Below are 18,178 nucleotides of genomic sequence, written 5' to 3'. Positions count from 1 at the left end.
TACAGTAGTCGGCGCGACCTTGGCACGAGAACTACTGGCGCGTGCTTAATGAGTACCCGTTACCATAGTTCGACCACAATAGTCGGCGCTAAGGTAACATTTACACCGAACTGAAACACAATAAGAACACGTGACGGCGCGAGATGACGAATAGTGTCGTATATTACATGATTTTTAAACCGAGGAAAATTTTTACTTATTTTATTTATTTATTTATTTATTTTAATATATACGTATAACGTCGATACGTCCTAATTTTTGCCTACTACATCCTCCTAAAACTCAATATCACGGGGTGGTGACGACACGCTACCCTGTTCACGTGATCGGAGAGAAAGCGTCATGTGGCTTCCGGCACCACATCAGTTTATTTTCCAAATAGGAAATTTGAAGAGATGATTCATAAAGTGTATTTGACTAAACGTGACACATTTGAAAATTTCCGAGCAAAGTGTTATAAAATAAATCATTTTAAAGATCTCTTAAATGTATTAAAAATCATTTCTCGATGAACGTAACCTATTTTTATAGCCTTATTTATAATACGGAGATCGTGACAATCGAGTAACGAAGATGAAAATCAATTTTTTTTCTCTTAGAAATTCGGTAACATGACATCATAAATTAACTACTGAAACACTGTTTTATAATTAATTTACTAAAAACTGCTACAGGTAATTGAAAAAGTTACGGAAGTGTCACGCTTAAGCTTCTTTTTTTTCTTCTTGGTTTTATGATGGTTCTTGTGGTCAAGATATTCAATTTAAGTAAGCCTGCTTCTTAATAAAACCAAAGAATAAGTGAATAAATAACATTAATTATTTATTTATATATAAAAATACGAATGAAAAATCAAAAATTAAATTCCTTGTGGGAATTTTTTTTCCGTGATTTACGACATCCGACCAGATGATGATGTCATAAAATAATGAAATCCGAACACACTTGAGAATTTCTAGTAAATTTTGAGTATGTAGGCCTCATACCACAATAGTATTATTGTGTTAGTCAAATTTTATGAATTACGGAGTGTGGCCATTACCATTTTATGAACTTGAGCCGCGTAGTGTTTTATTTTATCTATTTATTATTATTTATTATTATTATTTTTACGTCCATCTGTTTGTTTGTTTGTCCGTAATGCCGTTATCTCAAAATTTGATCGAAATCTAGATTTTCTTATCTTCGTCTTCTGCGAAACTGTATGAAATTTGTTTCAAAAGATAATTGTTTCTGTTACGTTGTATTGAATGTATCTAGAGTATCTCAAGATATCCTGGATATATTCACTACAAAATAAGATAGATGTTCTCTCTCCTGAATCCATTTACATTTTTCACACTAAAAAAAAATACAATTTTTTAAATAATAAACTTTGGCAAAAAAATTAATTCAAACTTTATTATATAGACCAAGTCACGTGGCTCCTAAAGCCCTATTACAGATCCAACAGGGCTTTCCCGTAAATGTAAACCCATGTTAGTCCTGGATAGGGCCTTCGTGAGCCATGTGGCCTGATTGTATATCATAGAGTTCGAATAAAATTACAAAAAAATATTAAATTTTACGTACAGTTTATCGAAATTTAGACCACTTACCACAGTGCCTCGAGTAATCCATTTCGATAAAATAGAATATTTTTTTAGTTCTTCGCAATTATAGAAGAGTTAAATCGAAAATTTCAATGATTTAAACCAAATTTAGTTGTTTTATTTATATTTTTACGTATACAAGTATGCACATTGACAAGAGAGCAAAGAGATATTTAGTTGTTCGGGCTTCTTTCGTGAATGCTTCAAAAAACATTTTAAAACTCTGTTCTGCATTTCTAATATACTTGGAATCTTAAAAAGATGAATAGTTCGAGCTTGCTTCGACTTCTGAGAGGCCCTTTATGTACACACAGGGCCTTTCAGAAGTCATTAACAATATAATTGAAAATTATTTTGAAAAATTATAATACATAAAACATAATTTTGAAACTCTTAAATGCCATATAATGGCATTCGTTATAATTGTTCTCATTAACACAAATCTAGAATTTTGAATAAATTTGAATGGAATTTCTGTAATAGGAGCTTTTATCTAGATTTGTCATACATACATAAATTAAGTTCTTTTTCCAAAATAGGTGGCGTGTTACAGCTTCGTGGGGCCCAAGCGAATTTGAATTATGGGAGTCCTGTGTACAGTGTTGACTTCAGACATTTTTCTTCGGGAAATTTTTTGTGGGAAACACCCCACAAAAGGCAATTGGTGGGTCCAGTTGGTGGGGCCCCAGGCAGTTTCCCTTTTTGTCCATAGGTTAACGCGCCACTGTCCGAAATTAACTAATGCTTTTAACTTAATTCTACTTACAATTAATATAAACAGTTTTGTTACTAACCTATACGAGTAGTTACCATAAGAATCTATAAATTTTATCATAAGATATACCATAAAATATATTTCCTCTTGTACCGTTGTACGCATTACGATTCTTATCAGAATAATGATTAGGTTATGAATAACGGTTTTAAATTGTGCGAGGCTTCAGCGAACGTAGATTCGCGAGGCCCTCCTTTTCATACATTTATATAATGTAAAACCTTATTACACAAAACGTGATATTGTACAAGCTCTAGAATTCTAGAGATTGCACTAGATTTTGAATATTGATTCAAGACCTAGTACCGAAAAGAACCATTATAAAGACTATATTGCTGTACTTTGCCAAAATTACATAAATTGGACCTTTTTTGTTCAATATATGTTACAATGCTTTAATAAATCCGATTTAGGAATGTATGCGGATACACGAAACAAGATTGGGGCCAAGATTTATTTGAGGCCTTTTAAAGCCTAGGTTGCCTATTCAGTAAAACCCTGAGTATGTAGTAAGGCCTATAAACTGTAAACTGGCCCTAAGTTATAACACATAACAGGCCTTTCCCCTGTACTAACTTGATACATGTAAAAATGTGAGGTACTAAGTTATAGATTCATAACTGCGAGGTCCTTGTTCACAGCTTTACGTGCAACGTCCTGAACACGGGTTATACACAACACACCCCTTTTATTCAGTTATTTTAAAATAATTAATCGATAAAATATAACGCAAAATCCATTTCTAGACTAATTTATAAGCAAGTCATACGTTATTGTCAAGAGGGGAGGAGGGAAAAAAATATACCACACCTATCGCATCACTCGAAAAGAATGCATATGCAATGAATTTAAAAATTTAAATAAGTAATTTTTAAAAGTTGTGGGATGATGTAAAGTTCACGAATATATTATAGAACCTTCCAGTTTATTTTATTTTATTTATTTATTTATTTTTTTTTTTTAATTTCAGAATAAACTAATAGCATTTGTTTAGCATCTATACTTTAGAATTTAAAGAAAAAAATCAATGCCTCATTCTATCCAAGATTATAAAATATAATATAGACATTTATCTTGTAGAATGTTTCCAAGAACTTAGCCAGATGGCACTAATTACGTATCAAGTTGCAATATTTTTGGCGCCATATTGATCCAATAAATTTTTTAAAATATTTATAAGGTTATACATTCTCATTTGGTGTGTCTGAACGTTATTAAAAGGAAAAACTTTTATATGTAGATATAAAAAAATTAGTTATATATGGCTAAAGACAGATTATAAAAGCTTCGATTCTATATTCTTATATTTATATAAGCTAATATCTAAAAAAAACTATTGTTGTAAATTATAAAATAAACATGTAATTCTTAATTTAAGTGAGTTTTATAATAATATAATGCTCGAATTTTATTAATTATTCACATTTTATATCTAATGAGCTTCCCTTTTTTGGTACCTTACTTCTGAGCATAAAACGGGGATAATGTTGAAGATAATTACATATTTTTTAGGCTTTGTTTTATGTAAATTAGACAATAATTTATACACAAGTTTCTATTGTTTAGCGTACAATTAGTACCTTTATTTTTGTGCATAAAAAAATGGATAATGTTACCATATTTTAGAAGGTTTTTTTTATAAAGATAATATTACACTATTTAACATAGTTTCGAAGGTATGTTTTGTGTTCAAATTTTATAAAATATTCGCACGTTATACTCAATTTTGGCACCTTAGTTTTGGATATAAAAAGAGATAATAAAATAATTTTTTTTTCTAAAAAAAAAATCGCACGATTTTACATCACTTTCGAGGCATAATTTACTATTTAAAATAAACAATAACTTATGCATAAGCTTCTGGTGTTCAGCGGTGCGATTAGCATAAATCGGGACATCGATAAACCAGATGAAGGCCCTTAAATACCTTACATCTCATCAACTTTATCAAACGGGATGCTTATGCATGCCCAATATCAGATTTGTTAATCTTATTATAAAGATATTCGAGTATAAGCTGTGTAGTTTTTAAACATAGATTTATATTTATTTATTTATTTATTTATTATTATCTCGTCTCATTTGTATTCTGTAACGATTCTCGTCGCCATCCTAAAGACGTCCGTCTCAATCGACGCCGTAAATGAAGAATGACTGTTAAAATTGAGTGTCTAGAACGTGTTTATTAATAGCGTAACTTCAGAATAGCATTTAACTGATAAAAGACGAACTGATAAGTACAAACGGGTCTCTCATACATCAGGTATACAACACATCGACTGTGTCTGGCGCCAGGTGAATCGACTCCCTCCCTTCAGTTACATTCTTTTATGGTGCCAACACGACTAGACCCTAAAAGTCAAGGACACGTTAAGGATGAATGGAATGAAAATTAGAACATTCCATTAAAATTATTATTATTATAATTAATATGTATTTTTTTTTTAATCGAGAATAACAAAGATAAGGTACTGTTATGCAAAGCGTAATCGACAGGAATAGTAGATTTTTTTTTAATGGCACCGTATTAAAATTTACTTTGTTTTGGTGGAATGGATCGTTTTAAACTTCTTAGAATCAATCAAATGAGTAATATATTTTTATAGATACCTAATTAAAAAGTCGTATGATGTATTTTGATCACGTTCAACCTGACGACAGTGATGTAAAAGAGTGGGTGTTATACTAGACTGTTGTTGGGAGCTGACGTCTTATCCGGGTTAGTGAATAAATTTACATTATGCCGTTGACTCAACTCGAAAATGAACAAAAGTCAAGATAATTATTTTTACCCCCTTTCCCCCCTCGTTATGCTCTGGTATAGAACTATTTAAAAAAAACAAAACTGAATCTGCGATATTCCATTATCTTCAGATGAATTATCGATATTAAATTTATATAAAATAAAGCAATTTAAAAGTTATCCTAATAATAAAATGATTTTATATAAATAATTTAACTGGGATAACTCGGATAATTTACGATTAACTAAGCATCTGTTAGGTAACTTTAGAACTTACATAAGTTTACAGATAGCATTGTCTTCGTATGTATTTTTGTATGCAAATTTCTAATATTAAATTACCTGTTATATAAGAATAGCTCCGTGTAAAAGCACTGATAATTTGTATTTTATGCTTAAAAATAACAATAGAAACTTAAACTTACGATAAGTTGACCTTATATGTGTTTACGGCCTTATTCTTAACGGAAGTGTTGTTTCAGTTCTGTATTTATATTTGGATGATTCTTAGATAAGTTTTAATCTTAGAATTATTTTTTTAGGTTTAAAATTTACTTAAAACATTCCAAATATTTGTCTAAGTTCTTAGTAAAAGTCGAGGGCTTACCACTAGAACTGTACAGTACCCTTTTTATAATGGAAAGATATCTTAGTAGGCAACTTTATAAGTGTTTCTGTATATATATATATATATAGCCTATATTAAGAATAAATTAGGTTTAAATAGTGTAATTTTACGTAAAATCGATACTTTTTCTGCATCAAAATTACTTCATTTGATATAAGTCATGTTAAAGATCCAACACTATTTTAAAATCATCCTGTTTACGGTTTCATTAAAAATATTCCAATGATTTTAATTTTTATATAATTAAATGAATTAAGTAATTAATTATTCGAAAATCTGCCTACAAGAGAATTAAATGAAATTCGAGATAAGAAATTTTTATATTGAAAGTTACAATATATACTTTTAGAGTAACGTGTATGCGCATTATACACGAAGGATAGCCCTAAAATCGGTTAAGAATTGCTTAAAAAATGGCTAAAAGTGTGCCAAAAAATTCAAAATACGATATTGAACAAGCAAGATTGTAAAGTTTTAAAGTAATTAAGCATTTAAACAAGACGGCTTATGAGCAACCTTGTAGATTTAAATACACTTTTTTTCCCTTTAAGAGGAATGATAACAATAGGAGAAATTCTCGGATTTCAGATTTTTTTTTTACACGTATATATAACCCATTAGAGAGTGCAGAGTTTTAATTTCGGAAAAAAAGGAAAGAAAATTCAGTAATGAGCTTATAAACCGTAAGTTATTTATTTTGATAAAAGACCACAAACTAGCTTTTTCGTCTTTTTTTTAATTACGGGTGTCCTTCGATTCTTATGACAGGAAACAGGTGTCTTTTAAGAAAGACTGAGACTGCTGCATCATTACAGTATGTCACGTAATAGGAGAAAGACGATTCATTGTCTTCAATAGAGTACAGTTTTTTTATTTTTTAAACTACGTCCTTAACATCTACCTGACGATAAAATCTCTTATTGTGCACTAGTAGTCGTCAAGCTCGGATGATTTTGGGAGGAGATCTTTCGCCAAATTGGATAGAACTAGCGTGCGGTTTGGAGGAAAAGATAGTATCGCACCTTTTGGATGTTTTGGCAATGGAGTAAAAACAATGTGTTTTATAGTGAATGTTAGGTGTGTCAGTTTTACAAAAGGGTCCTTAAAAAGATTCACCTTTTTGTGGATACGCATCAGAGATTCCGGTAATTGCTGTACGAAACTACTCCGTGAATAATTTCTTACTACTTCCTTGCATTATATTCTAGGAATAATTAAATTTGTTCTAATTTGTCTTTCATAATTATTACTTTTTAAAGTTTATGTGAGTTTGATGGCTTGAAATTGGTCACTTCCTATTGTTAATGTTCGAGTTAACGCGTAAATAACTTTGTATTTATCTTATTAAATCGGGTGCGTAATGTGTATCATCCGGATGCGGAGATAACGTCGTTGGTCCCTCCAAGAAGTTGGTAAATGTTTAATAGGCTAGAAACTTTAAAAAAACAAAATTGAAATTAAAAAATAATTTTATTTAATAAGGAAGAGATTTTTAATTATAATTATTACTATCAATCAAAAACGGTTAATGCGGTTCGTAAGGTTTATATACGTAAATCTTCTCATCTTAACGCGAATTTATTGAAAATGGCGGAGAAAATTGGTATTAAATTCGAGGAAATGTCATATTTGATACGCACGCTAGCGATATAAAAATCTTATTCTGAAGATATTTGCACTTATTGGTCGATCACCTGTCTGCCTACCTGAACGTAGCGCAACAAAGTGGTTACTTTCCACTCGGAATGGTTAGCACGCATCGCGTCCGATATTTGGGACACTCCACCTGTACCAGGTGTATCCGAAAGATCAGGACACATCGCGTTCCGTAAGAGCGCAGGCAATCAAAAGACTTATATACATAATAACCGTTGGTTCGTTTCCCATACTCTTTAGGCTACAGAAAAAATTCCCTCGGGCATGACTTTCCAAACTAACGGCTAGAGTTTTCCGCCTCCCCCCTTTTCTTTTTCCAATCTATGCACATCGAGGAAAAAAAAAGGTCACCTGTAGTGATCCGATCACCTGCACACCTGGGCGGATCGAGAAGCGATCGATAGATAAGAAGGATAAGTTCCGCTATATTGTTCTATTCGCATCATGGCCATCGCATCTGCATTTATTCTTCCATATATGCATAATTTAAATTTGGCCCCACTCGAATAAAGTTCTAACTACTTTACATAGCCTATATACAGTATTTATAACCTTATGAAACTATACGTATCCTTCGTTTAACCTACTTAACTATTCACCTAAATAGGCTCGAATCTATAAAAATCGTTACTAAAAGTTACGATTCTAACGTTAAAAAATATCTATTTATTAATTTTATACAAAAATATATTAAATTTATTTAGAATTTCCACTTTAAAAAATCAAGAAAATTTACTTTCGTGTGCGTAAATCTATGTTGTAGTTTGCACACAAACCCGTGTTAAAATTACTTATAACATCGTGTTTTTACTTAATAAATATATTATAAAATTATTAAAATACTTGTTTGTACAAAAGAACAATTTAAATGTGTCAATTTTCGCCCACACGTCCATTCGATTTACGTGTGACATAAACGAAAGTGTGTTTGCATTGCGTTACACGTACTTAATGCTGTATTTTTATACGCCGTATATATCAAATAATTATAAATGAAATAACACTTGTTATACAAATATTTTATGTTTTAAATAACTTTCGCCCACATTCAACGAGTGAAATGCTAGACATCGTACAGTAAAACAACGTGACAAATCATAATGATTTTGCAATTGGTGTACGTCTCTCGACGATAAACAGGTGTTGAAATGTCAAGAGACTATAGGAAAACCATTAAAATTCAGTTTCGCAACGTTAAAACTCTCGATTGTTAAATATATAATTTATTAATATAAATAAACGTAAATTTAACGAGAAACCAAGAAAAATATCATTTAAGTTTATTCAGCCGTAATCTTCTGATGCCACACGTCTTCGAATGCCCACGAAGTCTGCAAATTTCAGATGCCCAAAAATACCCCCCCCCAAAAAAAATAAAGGGAGGAAAAAGTAATATAAAAACTCTCATTAAAAGAAAACAAATTCGAATTTTAAGCAAAATTTCTAATGATATATTTAAGGATAAACGTGTAAGATGGAGAAGAAAAAATGGTGGCATCGTTTGTAAATCTCGCTTCTCCTTCCCGCCAAATAAACGTGAATGAAAGCATCGAAGCATACAGTTCCCATAGTTCTGCTTGTATCAAGTAGAGGTTTTAAATAGGGCATAGGCCCGATTCTAAGTTAGACACCTGCGGGAGATTTCCCGTTGGAAGCAATGATGCGAAGAGTACTTTTTAAAAAAAGATATGCATAAGACGTCAAGGTTAACTTAAAAGATTTTTGTCTCTTGGGAACTCGTTTTGCATTGTTATTATTATTTTAAATATATATATATATATATATATGTAATATGTCGTGGGTTTTTAAATAATTAATAAATTATGTGGCGTAGAGGAAAAGATTATTTCGCAAGATTTTTTAAAAAAATTATTCCCGAATCTTGAGCATAAACGTAGAATTTTAATAGCGATTTAATTCGATTTTAATCACAAAATTAGATATCCGTAACCTCTTTTGACTTCAATTGCTGAGAAATTGAGAGTCAAAAGAGGTTACTGATGCATAATTTTATGATGCTTTCGAAAAATAAGATAATTATAAATAATTTATGGAATCATTTACCCTTCTTTAATCAATATAAAATTATAAAAGCATCGTGTGAAGAATGCCAAAGAATATTTTTACTTCCAGGCTATATATCATGTATTAAATTTAATATAATTATTATTATATCAAATTTTATAAAATTTAAAGTAAAATTATTGAATTTTTATTTATTATTATTATTATTATTTTTAATACAGTATGCAGCTTATACGTTGTATCTTATAGGAAAAGTTGTGTAAGGGATGCTGGAGTAAACAGTAAAATAATTTTAATGCAATTTTGCTCATAATTTACAGATTTTTCCTTTATACAGTATATAGGCTAATAGAGCAGGCTGATATTATAGAGAATTTAAGATGTATAAAAAGTATTTAACCTATAATTTATCCCATTTAAGGTTGAATGCAACTGTTAATAGAGTGGCGATATTCTTATCTGTAAATGATCGGTTGAACAGTATTATAAATATTGAAAAATTAAATAATCGGCTTTTTATTAATTATTTCCTTTTATGTATTCTGTATTAACCTTTCATTTTAGTGATATTTACATAGAACGATATTTGTCATCGATTTTAGATAGTCGTTTCCTTTTGGCACTTGTACAATATTTGAACAAGCTGTCACATTTTCCATTATCAATATATGGAGGGAAAGTGTTTTCTTTTAAAGATTTTCTTCAATTTTCACGGGAATTTCCATAAAATTCTTTAGACTAAAGACGTTTAATTGTGTTCAGAAACCGTTTATTAATTGCGGTCAGAATTTGTAACACGTGAAATTGGTTTATTGCAATGTTATTTCCTGCAACGGTCGTAGCATACTTTAAATTTCGAACGGCTATAAGTTGGTCTACTGCCCATCCGAAATCGCAACCGATCTTTAATCAGACCGGAAGCGCCGTGACGTCGGCACACCTGCATCGAATTTACTCATCGGACACGTGCGTCCGTCCTTGCCTAGGCAGGAAGTCACGTGAGATGACTACTCTTCACACCTTCCCCAGCCGAGCCCAACTTAGTCGGCCATATGTTCTTATGGCAACCTATGCTTGTACTGTTATGTTTGTATACAATAGTGGACGGAAACATAAATAGTCTTCTTTTGCGGGCCATATGCCTCCTCGACAGACTTCCGGTTCATTGGTTTTTAGGGAGAAAACAATTTTTTCCAGATTTACAATTAGATAATTGAAAATTTAATGTGGGAAAATATTCGCTTCTCCAACAGATTAAAGTATTGCATATATTTATATTTAAATCTTAGCTCTCTTTCCGAGCGAATATTGCAAAAAAATGTATTAAATTTCCCTAATACAAGAGCCTAATTTTAGGGGGAGGTGGAATGTCAAATGAATTATTATTGCTTACATTCCTTTAACATGCATTCCTAGCAATAGTCATTAATAAATTCTCGAATTTTAAGGCATTTTTTTAAAATTTTTTAAATGCTCGTCTCTTATTTTAGAATATTATTATTTAATCAAATAATATTTCGAATGATAAGGTCATATTCAATAACATACCTGTTTACATAAAATATCATTTAATTCAGATGTGATTACAGAAGCATACAAAATATTAACAGTATTTGTATGCAAAATAATAATTGTTTTTATGCTGAATATAATATAAAAATCACACACTCTACTTTATCTATTAATTTATAGCATGATCTATGCATGAACAAGATGGGATGTATGTTTATGTATATTACTATGGGATGTATATTTGTATATCTATGCATGAACAAGATTATATTTGGAAAGATGATGCGGTAGAGTATGTAAAACAAGTTTGCACTTTATGTTTTATGTAGGCTAATACTTAAAATCATATGCAGATCATAGAAATCCTATCGTTCTGATTATCAAAACTAGGATCCTACAGTTTAATGACGTATGTATTGTTGCATCATTCTATATCTACACATAAATATTTTTAATATTTACGCAAGAGACAAAGTTTGAATATTCTACTGAAGTTTGCTCGTGTAACAAAAATATTATTCCCGGATTTAAATAAAAAATAAATAAATAAATAACAAAGGATAGAAGTAATTTTTAACAGTGCATCATTTACTCTAAGTTTGCATTCAACAAATAATAACCTTTTTGTCTATTTCGTCCGCACTAATGATGCTAAACGTAAATTTTTTTGTTTTTTGTAACCGGTCTCGATTTGTGGAAAATCCCATAAACCTGGTTTTGTTTCCTTCTCAGTGTTGTCCAGATGGGCCAAACTATGTTTTTGGCTTTTGGTGTCAAGGTGTAGATTCACACGACCACTTCCGGTTCTAAAACCAAGCAGATGTGCTCGCGAAGACAAGCGAAAGACATCTGGGGTAACTAGGTGTGTTGACGTCACGAAGTCCAGCTGGACCAGGTGATAGGGTGTCACGTGCTAACTTCCTCAACCTATCTTCACCTGGTGACATTTTAATATTACAGTAAAAATTATAAATATATATATATTAATAATGAGACTGTTTATAATCTTCAATAAAAGCTTTGTAAGGAAGCGATCGAGAGATATCGGTGTTTAAAAATAATTCTCTTGTTATCTATTTACCGGACGAGGCAGGGGATCTCCGTGTATGACAACATTCTCCCCCCATACCTGCAGCGATATCACGTATGGGAGGTTCAACTGAACAACAGTAACTGTTATTATAGTAGCTATACATTCAGTAGCTTATACACGAAAGAGGGGAAGACCAATTGAACGATTGTTACCGTATAAGCTTATATAAATTACTATAAACACAGCTCTAATTCTTATTAATTATTCTAATAAATTCGCGATTTTATGTGTTTAAAATAAAGAATTAGCCGAATTTTATGTAGAAAAAAATATATAAAAAAACATGAAACATATTAAGGAATAAATTGTATTTTTTAATGTATTTTTCCGCATAATTTGTACAAAAAAATTAATCTTATTTTTCTTCTTTTTTAAAAACTGCTTATATATATATTCGCGTTATCACATTGCAGACAAAAATTGAGGAAATTTGTACAATATTTGCACGTGCGACAATTTCTTTTTTCCTTATTAGTATGCGCACTTCCTCACTGAGGACTATAGCTAGTGTCCCATTATTCATATTTCGACCAAAGGAAAAATTTTTCTATACACAGGATCACAGCCACAAGATTTGCACGTTCTTTTTTTTTAAGATCAAAACATAATATACATATAAAATCTCATTTTATACATTTATAATAATTATTTCTTTCATTTTAATATATATATATATTACACGCATTCTTCTTAAAATGTCCTGCCTGGTTCAGGTACAGTAAGGATTTTTGTTTTTTTTTCAGTATATCCTGATTTGAGCTTCCTCGTCCTCTTCGTTCGAGACACTTGGATAAGTAGCAGGCCTTTGGACTATTTCAGGTTTGTTGGACAGGAAATTCGCACCTGTTCGAGCCTCTGATGTCGGGATTTTTGTTGCATTATTCAAAAAATTCTAGCATGAAACAGGTCGCGGTGTAGTTCCAACTAAATCAGTTAGATGACTCGGGACTTTATCCGTGTGACAAGCCTGAAACACAAGAAATTTTCATAAATAAATAAAAACACGTACGGATTGTGTAAAAACGTATTATTATTTTTAAATATTTTTTTTTTAAGTGTTAATACGCCTATTTCTATAATTTACGTCGTCACGCTGAATGTTGATACGAGGAAGGAAACTTATGAAAAAGTAGAACGCCAACAGCTGCCCCAATTTTTCAGATTACTAAACCGAAAATAAACACGTTACTCTAGGTTGGCGCTACCTCTATTTCGGGCCACTAGTCCTTTATTAGGTCGGAAATTAAGATAAAAAAAATAATGCCTATACGTAAATTCTATATATATATATATATATATATATTTTAAAAAGAAGTCGAACTTACCTCCTGGGCCGCACACGTATTAACTACAGCGTTAGTTCCTGTAGATAATACACCCAATGGCTGACGATTCGGACTTGTAGCAATGGCGCTGGTCGGTCTAGACGTTGGGTGACTCTCTAACGCTATTTGTAAGTCGACGATATAGTCGATAACGTATTGTATTATCTCCAATTTGGATAATTTTTTGTTCTTAGGCATATTAGGTACCAGTTCTTTAAGCTTGCATAACAACACTTGCATTTCTTCTTGCGTCACGTCACGTTCTTTATGGCGATTGTTACGTACGCCGTTAAATTTTGTTTCGTTGGACGATTTCAAATCTGCCGATTTCATATTTTCGCGTTTAACTGTTATATCCTCTGGTAATACAAACATCCACAACGAGTACAAATCGCTTCACTGCGCAGAAGAAGTGATGAGCGGCTTTTATATCGACTCGTCGACCAAACAGGGGAGGAGTAAGATGATGTCATGGATTGCCAGATACGTTTATTGGTTATACGTCCACGGGGGTCGGAGTTAAGGAAATAACCAATGAGGAAACTTTGAACAATTGTCCAGATGTCAATCACATCTGGTTGGAACCGTGGGACCATAAGAAACACTACATAATGTTCCGGTCGAATTGGTACATTTTATTGTGACGTCAGAGTGAGTTGTATTAGCTATTTTAGGTGTGTCAAATATAAATAAGCTGTGACATTAGCGTGAAGTTTATTTGTTAACATGTTATTTTAGAATATTTATGAATAATTAATTTTATTTAATAGTCGAAAAACACCTTTCACACCTACTTTTAAGTACTGAAAAACTGAATTTTTTATTAATTATTCATAGGTTTATTTTTAATTCTACAATATTTTAGTTACATTGTTGATATATTCTACTTAATTTTTATCTTAAACCAGTATTTATTATTATATAACGGCCGAATTTTTAATTGTTTTTTTTTAAATATAAAACACACAACATCAAAGAGACGTCCTTGTCGAGGACATAGACACTAGCATGTTGCGTATAATCGATAAGGTAACTGGTATAGATCTCGAATGGAGCGATTAAAAAAAATTAAATCTTGGCCAATATCTTGTAAAATATTAAAAAAAAGGAAAGAAATTTCGATCATTACAAACTTCGTTTGATATTTGCATAGTATCAGCCAGTGTTTCTACTCTTAAATTCACGCTCTGATTCCTCTAAGAGTTAATGACTTTAAAACGGATAACACGTAACGCGGAAACAAATTACAGCTACAAAATGTCGTATTTCGTAAAAAATAATTACCGTTTCTGAAATTTTCCTAACGTGTTAGATTTTTAAAAAGTTTCTCGTTTATTAGACCTTTTTATTTATTTTTTTTTATTTTTTTGGTGGGGTTATAAACATCTGACAGTTATCAATTAAAAGGGAATAGTTGTGCGAACTCCTAATTTAAAACTGTCAAAAGTTTGTTCTTTGGGCACGGTATCAAAAGAGAATGATGCCAGATTGTCTTCTCACCTGTGACTGGTATTTTGTCTGTATTAAATTGCCAGTTTGTATGGCGCATACCTCTCCTTTCTGGCGCCGACGTTTCGTCCAGAGAACCACTCGGACCGCAGGAGACGACGTTAAGTCCGTTGTCAAAAACCTTCTGCAGACAAGATCCTAGCAGCGTTGCTGATTTATGACGTCCACTTCAATTTCGTGCCGGCTTCTCGTTTGTAGAGTGTTGTAACGCTCAAACCGACATGGTCATTAGATTTAATTAAACGGAGCGCTTTATTTTTGTATGCCAAGAACGTGCGTTCTCTATTACCTTCGTTACATTATTAAATATTTCCGTATTATTTATAATACTACAAGATAGTATTGTTCGTGCTTAACGAATAATTGATCTCGTATATATCTGTACTCGTTGTGTGTGTGTGTGTGTGTGTGTGTGTTTTCTGTATTTTATGAAAATGATGATAGCCTTGTTTGTTCGTCACATGATTAGGTGTTGTCTACTCAACATAATTACTCATAAAGATGAGAAGCTCAGGCCTATTTGTTCGTCGCAATTGTTATATGATGAATAGGCCTGCTCGTTCATTACATGATGAGTAGGTCCACTTATTCATCACAATTAACTTATTCATAACATGATAAGTACGATAGTTGTCCGTCGTATTATGTATAGGCCCGTTTGGTCATTACAGTGTTCATCACGTGGAAAGTATTAAGAAGAGTGCCACGAGAAGGCAATAAGGAAAGAATTAATTGGAAAGTTTATTGCATTTTAAACTACAGAACAATGATTATTCTTTTATACACATTGCATCAATTATTTGTTTGTGCAAAAGGAGAGAACTGGCCGATCTACTCCGTTTGCGATATCGGGGCAGTTCCCACGGTGTGGTCGACAGATGTGGAGCTAATCGCGTCCCTTCTCAACCCCCTATCTACACAAACACCATGCAGATGTAAAAGTTTGCTCTGGCTGATAAAATGAGATTTTCCAATATTAAATGTAGACCTTATTCAATTATTTGAACCTCATACGTAGATATATCTCTTATCTCTTTCGTGATAAAAGTTTGCATTCGATTATAAGCGTGGGAATTGTACACTGAGTCATATCTGTACACTGATTTGTTGTATCGTAACATCGGAGCAAACACTCGAAATGATTCTCTACCTTTGACAGGTGATCGGCATTCGTCTTTTGAAGTTTTAACTAAAGCTTACTTAGTAACTAAAAATAGATCATCGAATAATTATAATTATTAACTTTGAATTCTTCTTGTATAATAAATGCATTAATTTACCTTTACCATCTTGTTTAATTTATCATTTAAAAAAAAAATTGTTTTTTTGGATATCTGTTGACGTTTTAGAAGTTTTTTCACTATTATTTAGAACAAATTTGCATAAAATTCCATTCTAAATTTTCTTCCTTTCTTATTAAATTCCTTTACTTACTTATTATTGCAATTTTTATTATTAATTACAGTGTCATACATTTTATATGATTAATTTTGTATGTGATAGTAGGCTATCTTCTTGAAAATTTTATCTCTATTACTCTTTGGGCATACATTTTTATCTTGATCATTACTTTGCAGTTCTACTATAATTATTCTGATATTTTAACAACTTCCTCTTTACACTGGAATTTTTTTTTTATTTAATCCATTTTTCATTTTATTTATAATTAATTTTAATCTTGAGCCAATTTTTTCCATTCAAATTATATAACATCAATAATACTTAACTACAGTTTAGCATGAATTTTCTTATACCTCATAAGTTTTTAGTTAAATTTTGATGTTTTAGGAGTTTATTTACTCAGGAATAATTTTTAAAATTTAATTTCTATACCAAACAACTTCCATCTTTCATCATAACTGATATCTGAAGATATCAATCCTTTATGTCCTAATTATCAATTGAAATTTATGTGATGTTTTTCTACTTTAATTTTAATTTGAATCACAAATATTCTCATAAGTCAGAATTAGTAAATTTCTTTGCCAAACAATTATAAGTTTATATTATTTGGCAAATAAACTATTCAGTCTTATTTTCTTTTGCGCTTGAAGCAAATTAAAAATAATTTTCTTAATGATAATACTGAATTAAAGATTCACTATTAAGAAAATTTAATTATAATATTCATATTATCTTTATTATTTAAGACTATATGGCTTTAAATGAGCAGTAGAATAACAACATGTCCACAAATTTAACTGAATTTTCAGTATCTTAATCATTAAGAGCATATAAATTGAAAGTTTCAATTATAATGAGGGAATTAAAGGTTATATAAAGATGAAACTAAGGGCTTTTATAAGTAATTACAGTATTAAGAATGGAGGAATTTAAGCTTATATTATCATCCAACTCATAATTATAAGCAGGTTCAATTTCTATATCAATTAGCTCTCTTAATGTTCATTTCTGTACTGAAATCTCTCATTTATTAAAAACTGAAATTTAATACATGAAAAAGAATCTGTTTTGAAGAAAAATAATTCCCCTAACTAAAATTCTTTTTATTTAATTTTGATATAATATCCTGTTATTGATAAACGCCTACTACATTTATAATCTGGATAAATGATAAAATAATCATTGCATTATTTGTAATGGGAGTGGGTTAAATGAATATAAAAAAATGATGAATCAACAAAAGAAATGATGCACTTTGTTTTAGTTATAGAATTCATATTAAAAATATCAAACGTTTTCTAATTATAATGAAATAAAATTCTTAAAATAATTTTTAGTTGTGTCCTATGCATTAAATTTTGATATTTTATAATTAGTGTATTTTTTTTTTTTACTACATAATTTTTATAAATATTTAATGGAAATTTTCTCTCAGTTAAGATGCTTAAAAATTTAAGAATTAAGCATTTAATTACAATGTTCATTATACATTCAGGTGCCCTAATTTGCAAAAAAAAAAAAAAAAAAAAAAAAGAATAATAAACTAATGAATAAAGGATAATCATATATACATTTAATTTATATTAAATATATTATAAAATAAAATTCATAATAATACTTTAAATCTTTAATTTGAAATTTTCTATTAGTTAAAATCCAAAAAATTTAATCCTCCAATTGAAATTTCAATTTGACATTCTCGTCTCTTAATTTTAAGTTAAGATTTTTTATATTAATCCTTTAATTAATTCTTATCTATTTGTTTAAAAATTCTTGAATTTTTTTTTTATTTATTTATTATAAAATTGAATAAAAATCAAAATAAAATACATTTCACGATTATCTTATAATTTATAGCGCTTAGTTTTATAGATTTCTTGTAATTTTATATAGGTATAAACGTCTCTGAATGATAA

The 18,178-nt window shown here is 30.5% G+C and overlaps 1 protein-coding gene across 1 annotated transcript; it reads right to left on the bottom strand.

Annotated features, from left to right (window-relative positions):
* Window positions 1–12,317: 12,317 nt before the first annotated feature.
* On the bottom strand, window positions 12,318–13,765 carry LOC136989736 (DNA-binding protein inhibitor ID-2-like). The gene is made up of 2 exons (XM_067287989.1): window positions 13,350–13,765; window positions 12,318–12,991 (listed from the first exon to the last, which is right to left on the bottom strand). Exons 1-2 carry the CDS (start codon window positions 13,722–13,724, stop codon window positions 12,917–12,919), a joined length of 450 nt encoding a protein of 149 aa, XP_067144090.1. The 5' UTR covers window positions 13,725–13,765; the 3' UTR covers window positions 12,318–12,916.
* Between the last annotated feature and the right edge of the window lie 4,413 nt (window positions 13,766–18,178).

Source organism: Centruroides vittatus, unplaced genomic scaffold, assembly GCF_030686945.1.
Source record: "Centruroides vittatus isolate TY-2023 unplaced genomic scaffold, ASM3068694v2 scaffold_752, whole genome shotgun sequence".
Taxonomy (NCBI): domain Eukaryota; kingdom Metazoa; phylum Arthropoda; class Arachnida; order Scorpiones; family Buthidae; genus Centruroides; species Centruroides vittatus.
Note: the sequence above shows the minus strand (reverse complement) of the source record. Positions and strands in the feature narration are given on the sequence as shown.

Excerpts from the sequence above, each read along its gene's own strand:
- LOC136989736 (XM_067287989.1), bottom strand. The coding sequence starts at position 13,724 with ATGTTTGTATTACCAGAGGATATAACAGTTAAACGCGAAAATATGAAA. Across the intron at positions 12,992-13,349 it reads ATACGTGTGCGGCCCAGGAG|GCTTGTCACACGGATAAAGT; the intron begins GTAAGTTCGACT and ends CTTGTGTTTCAG.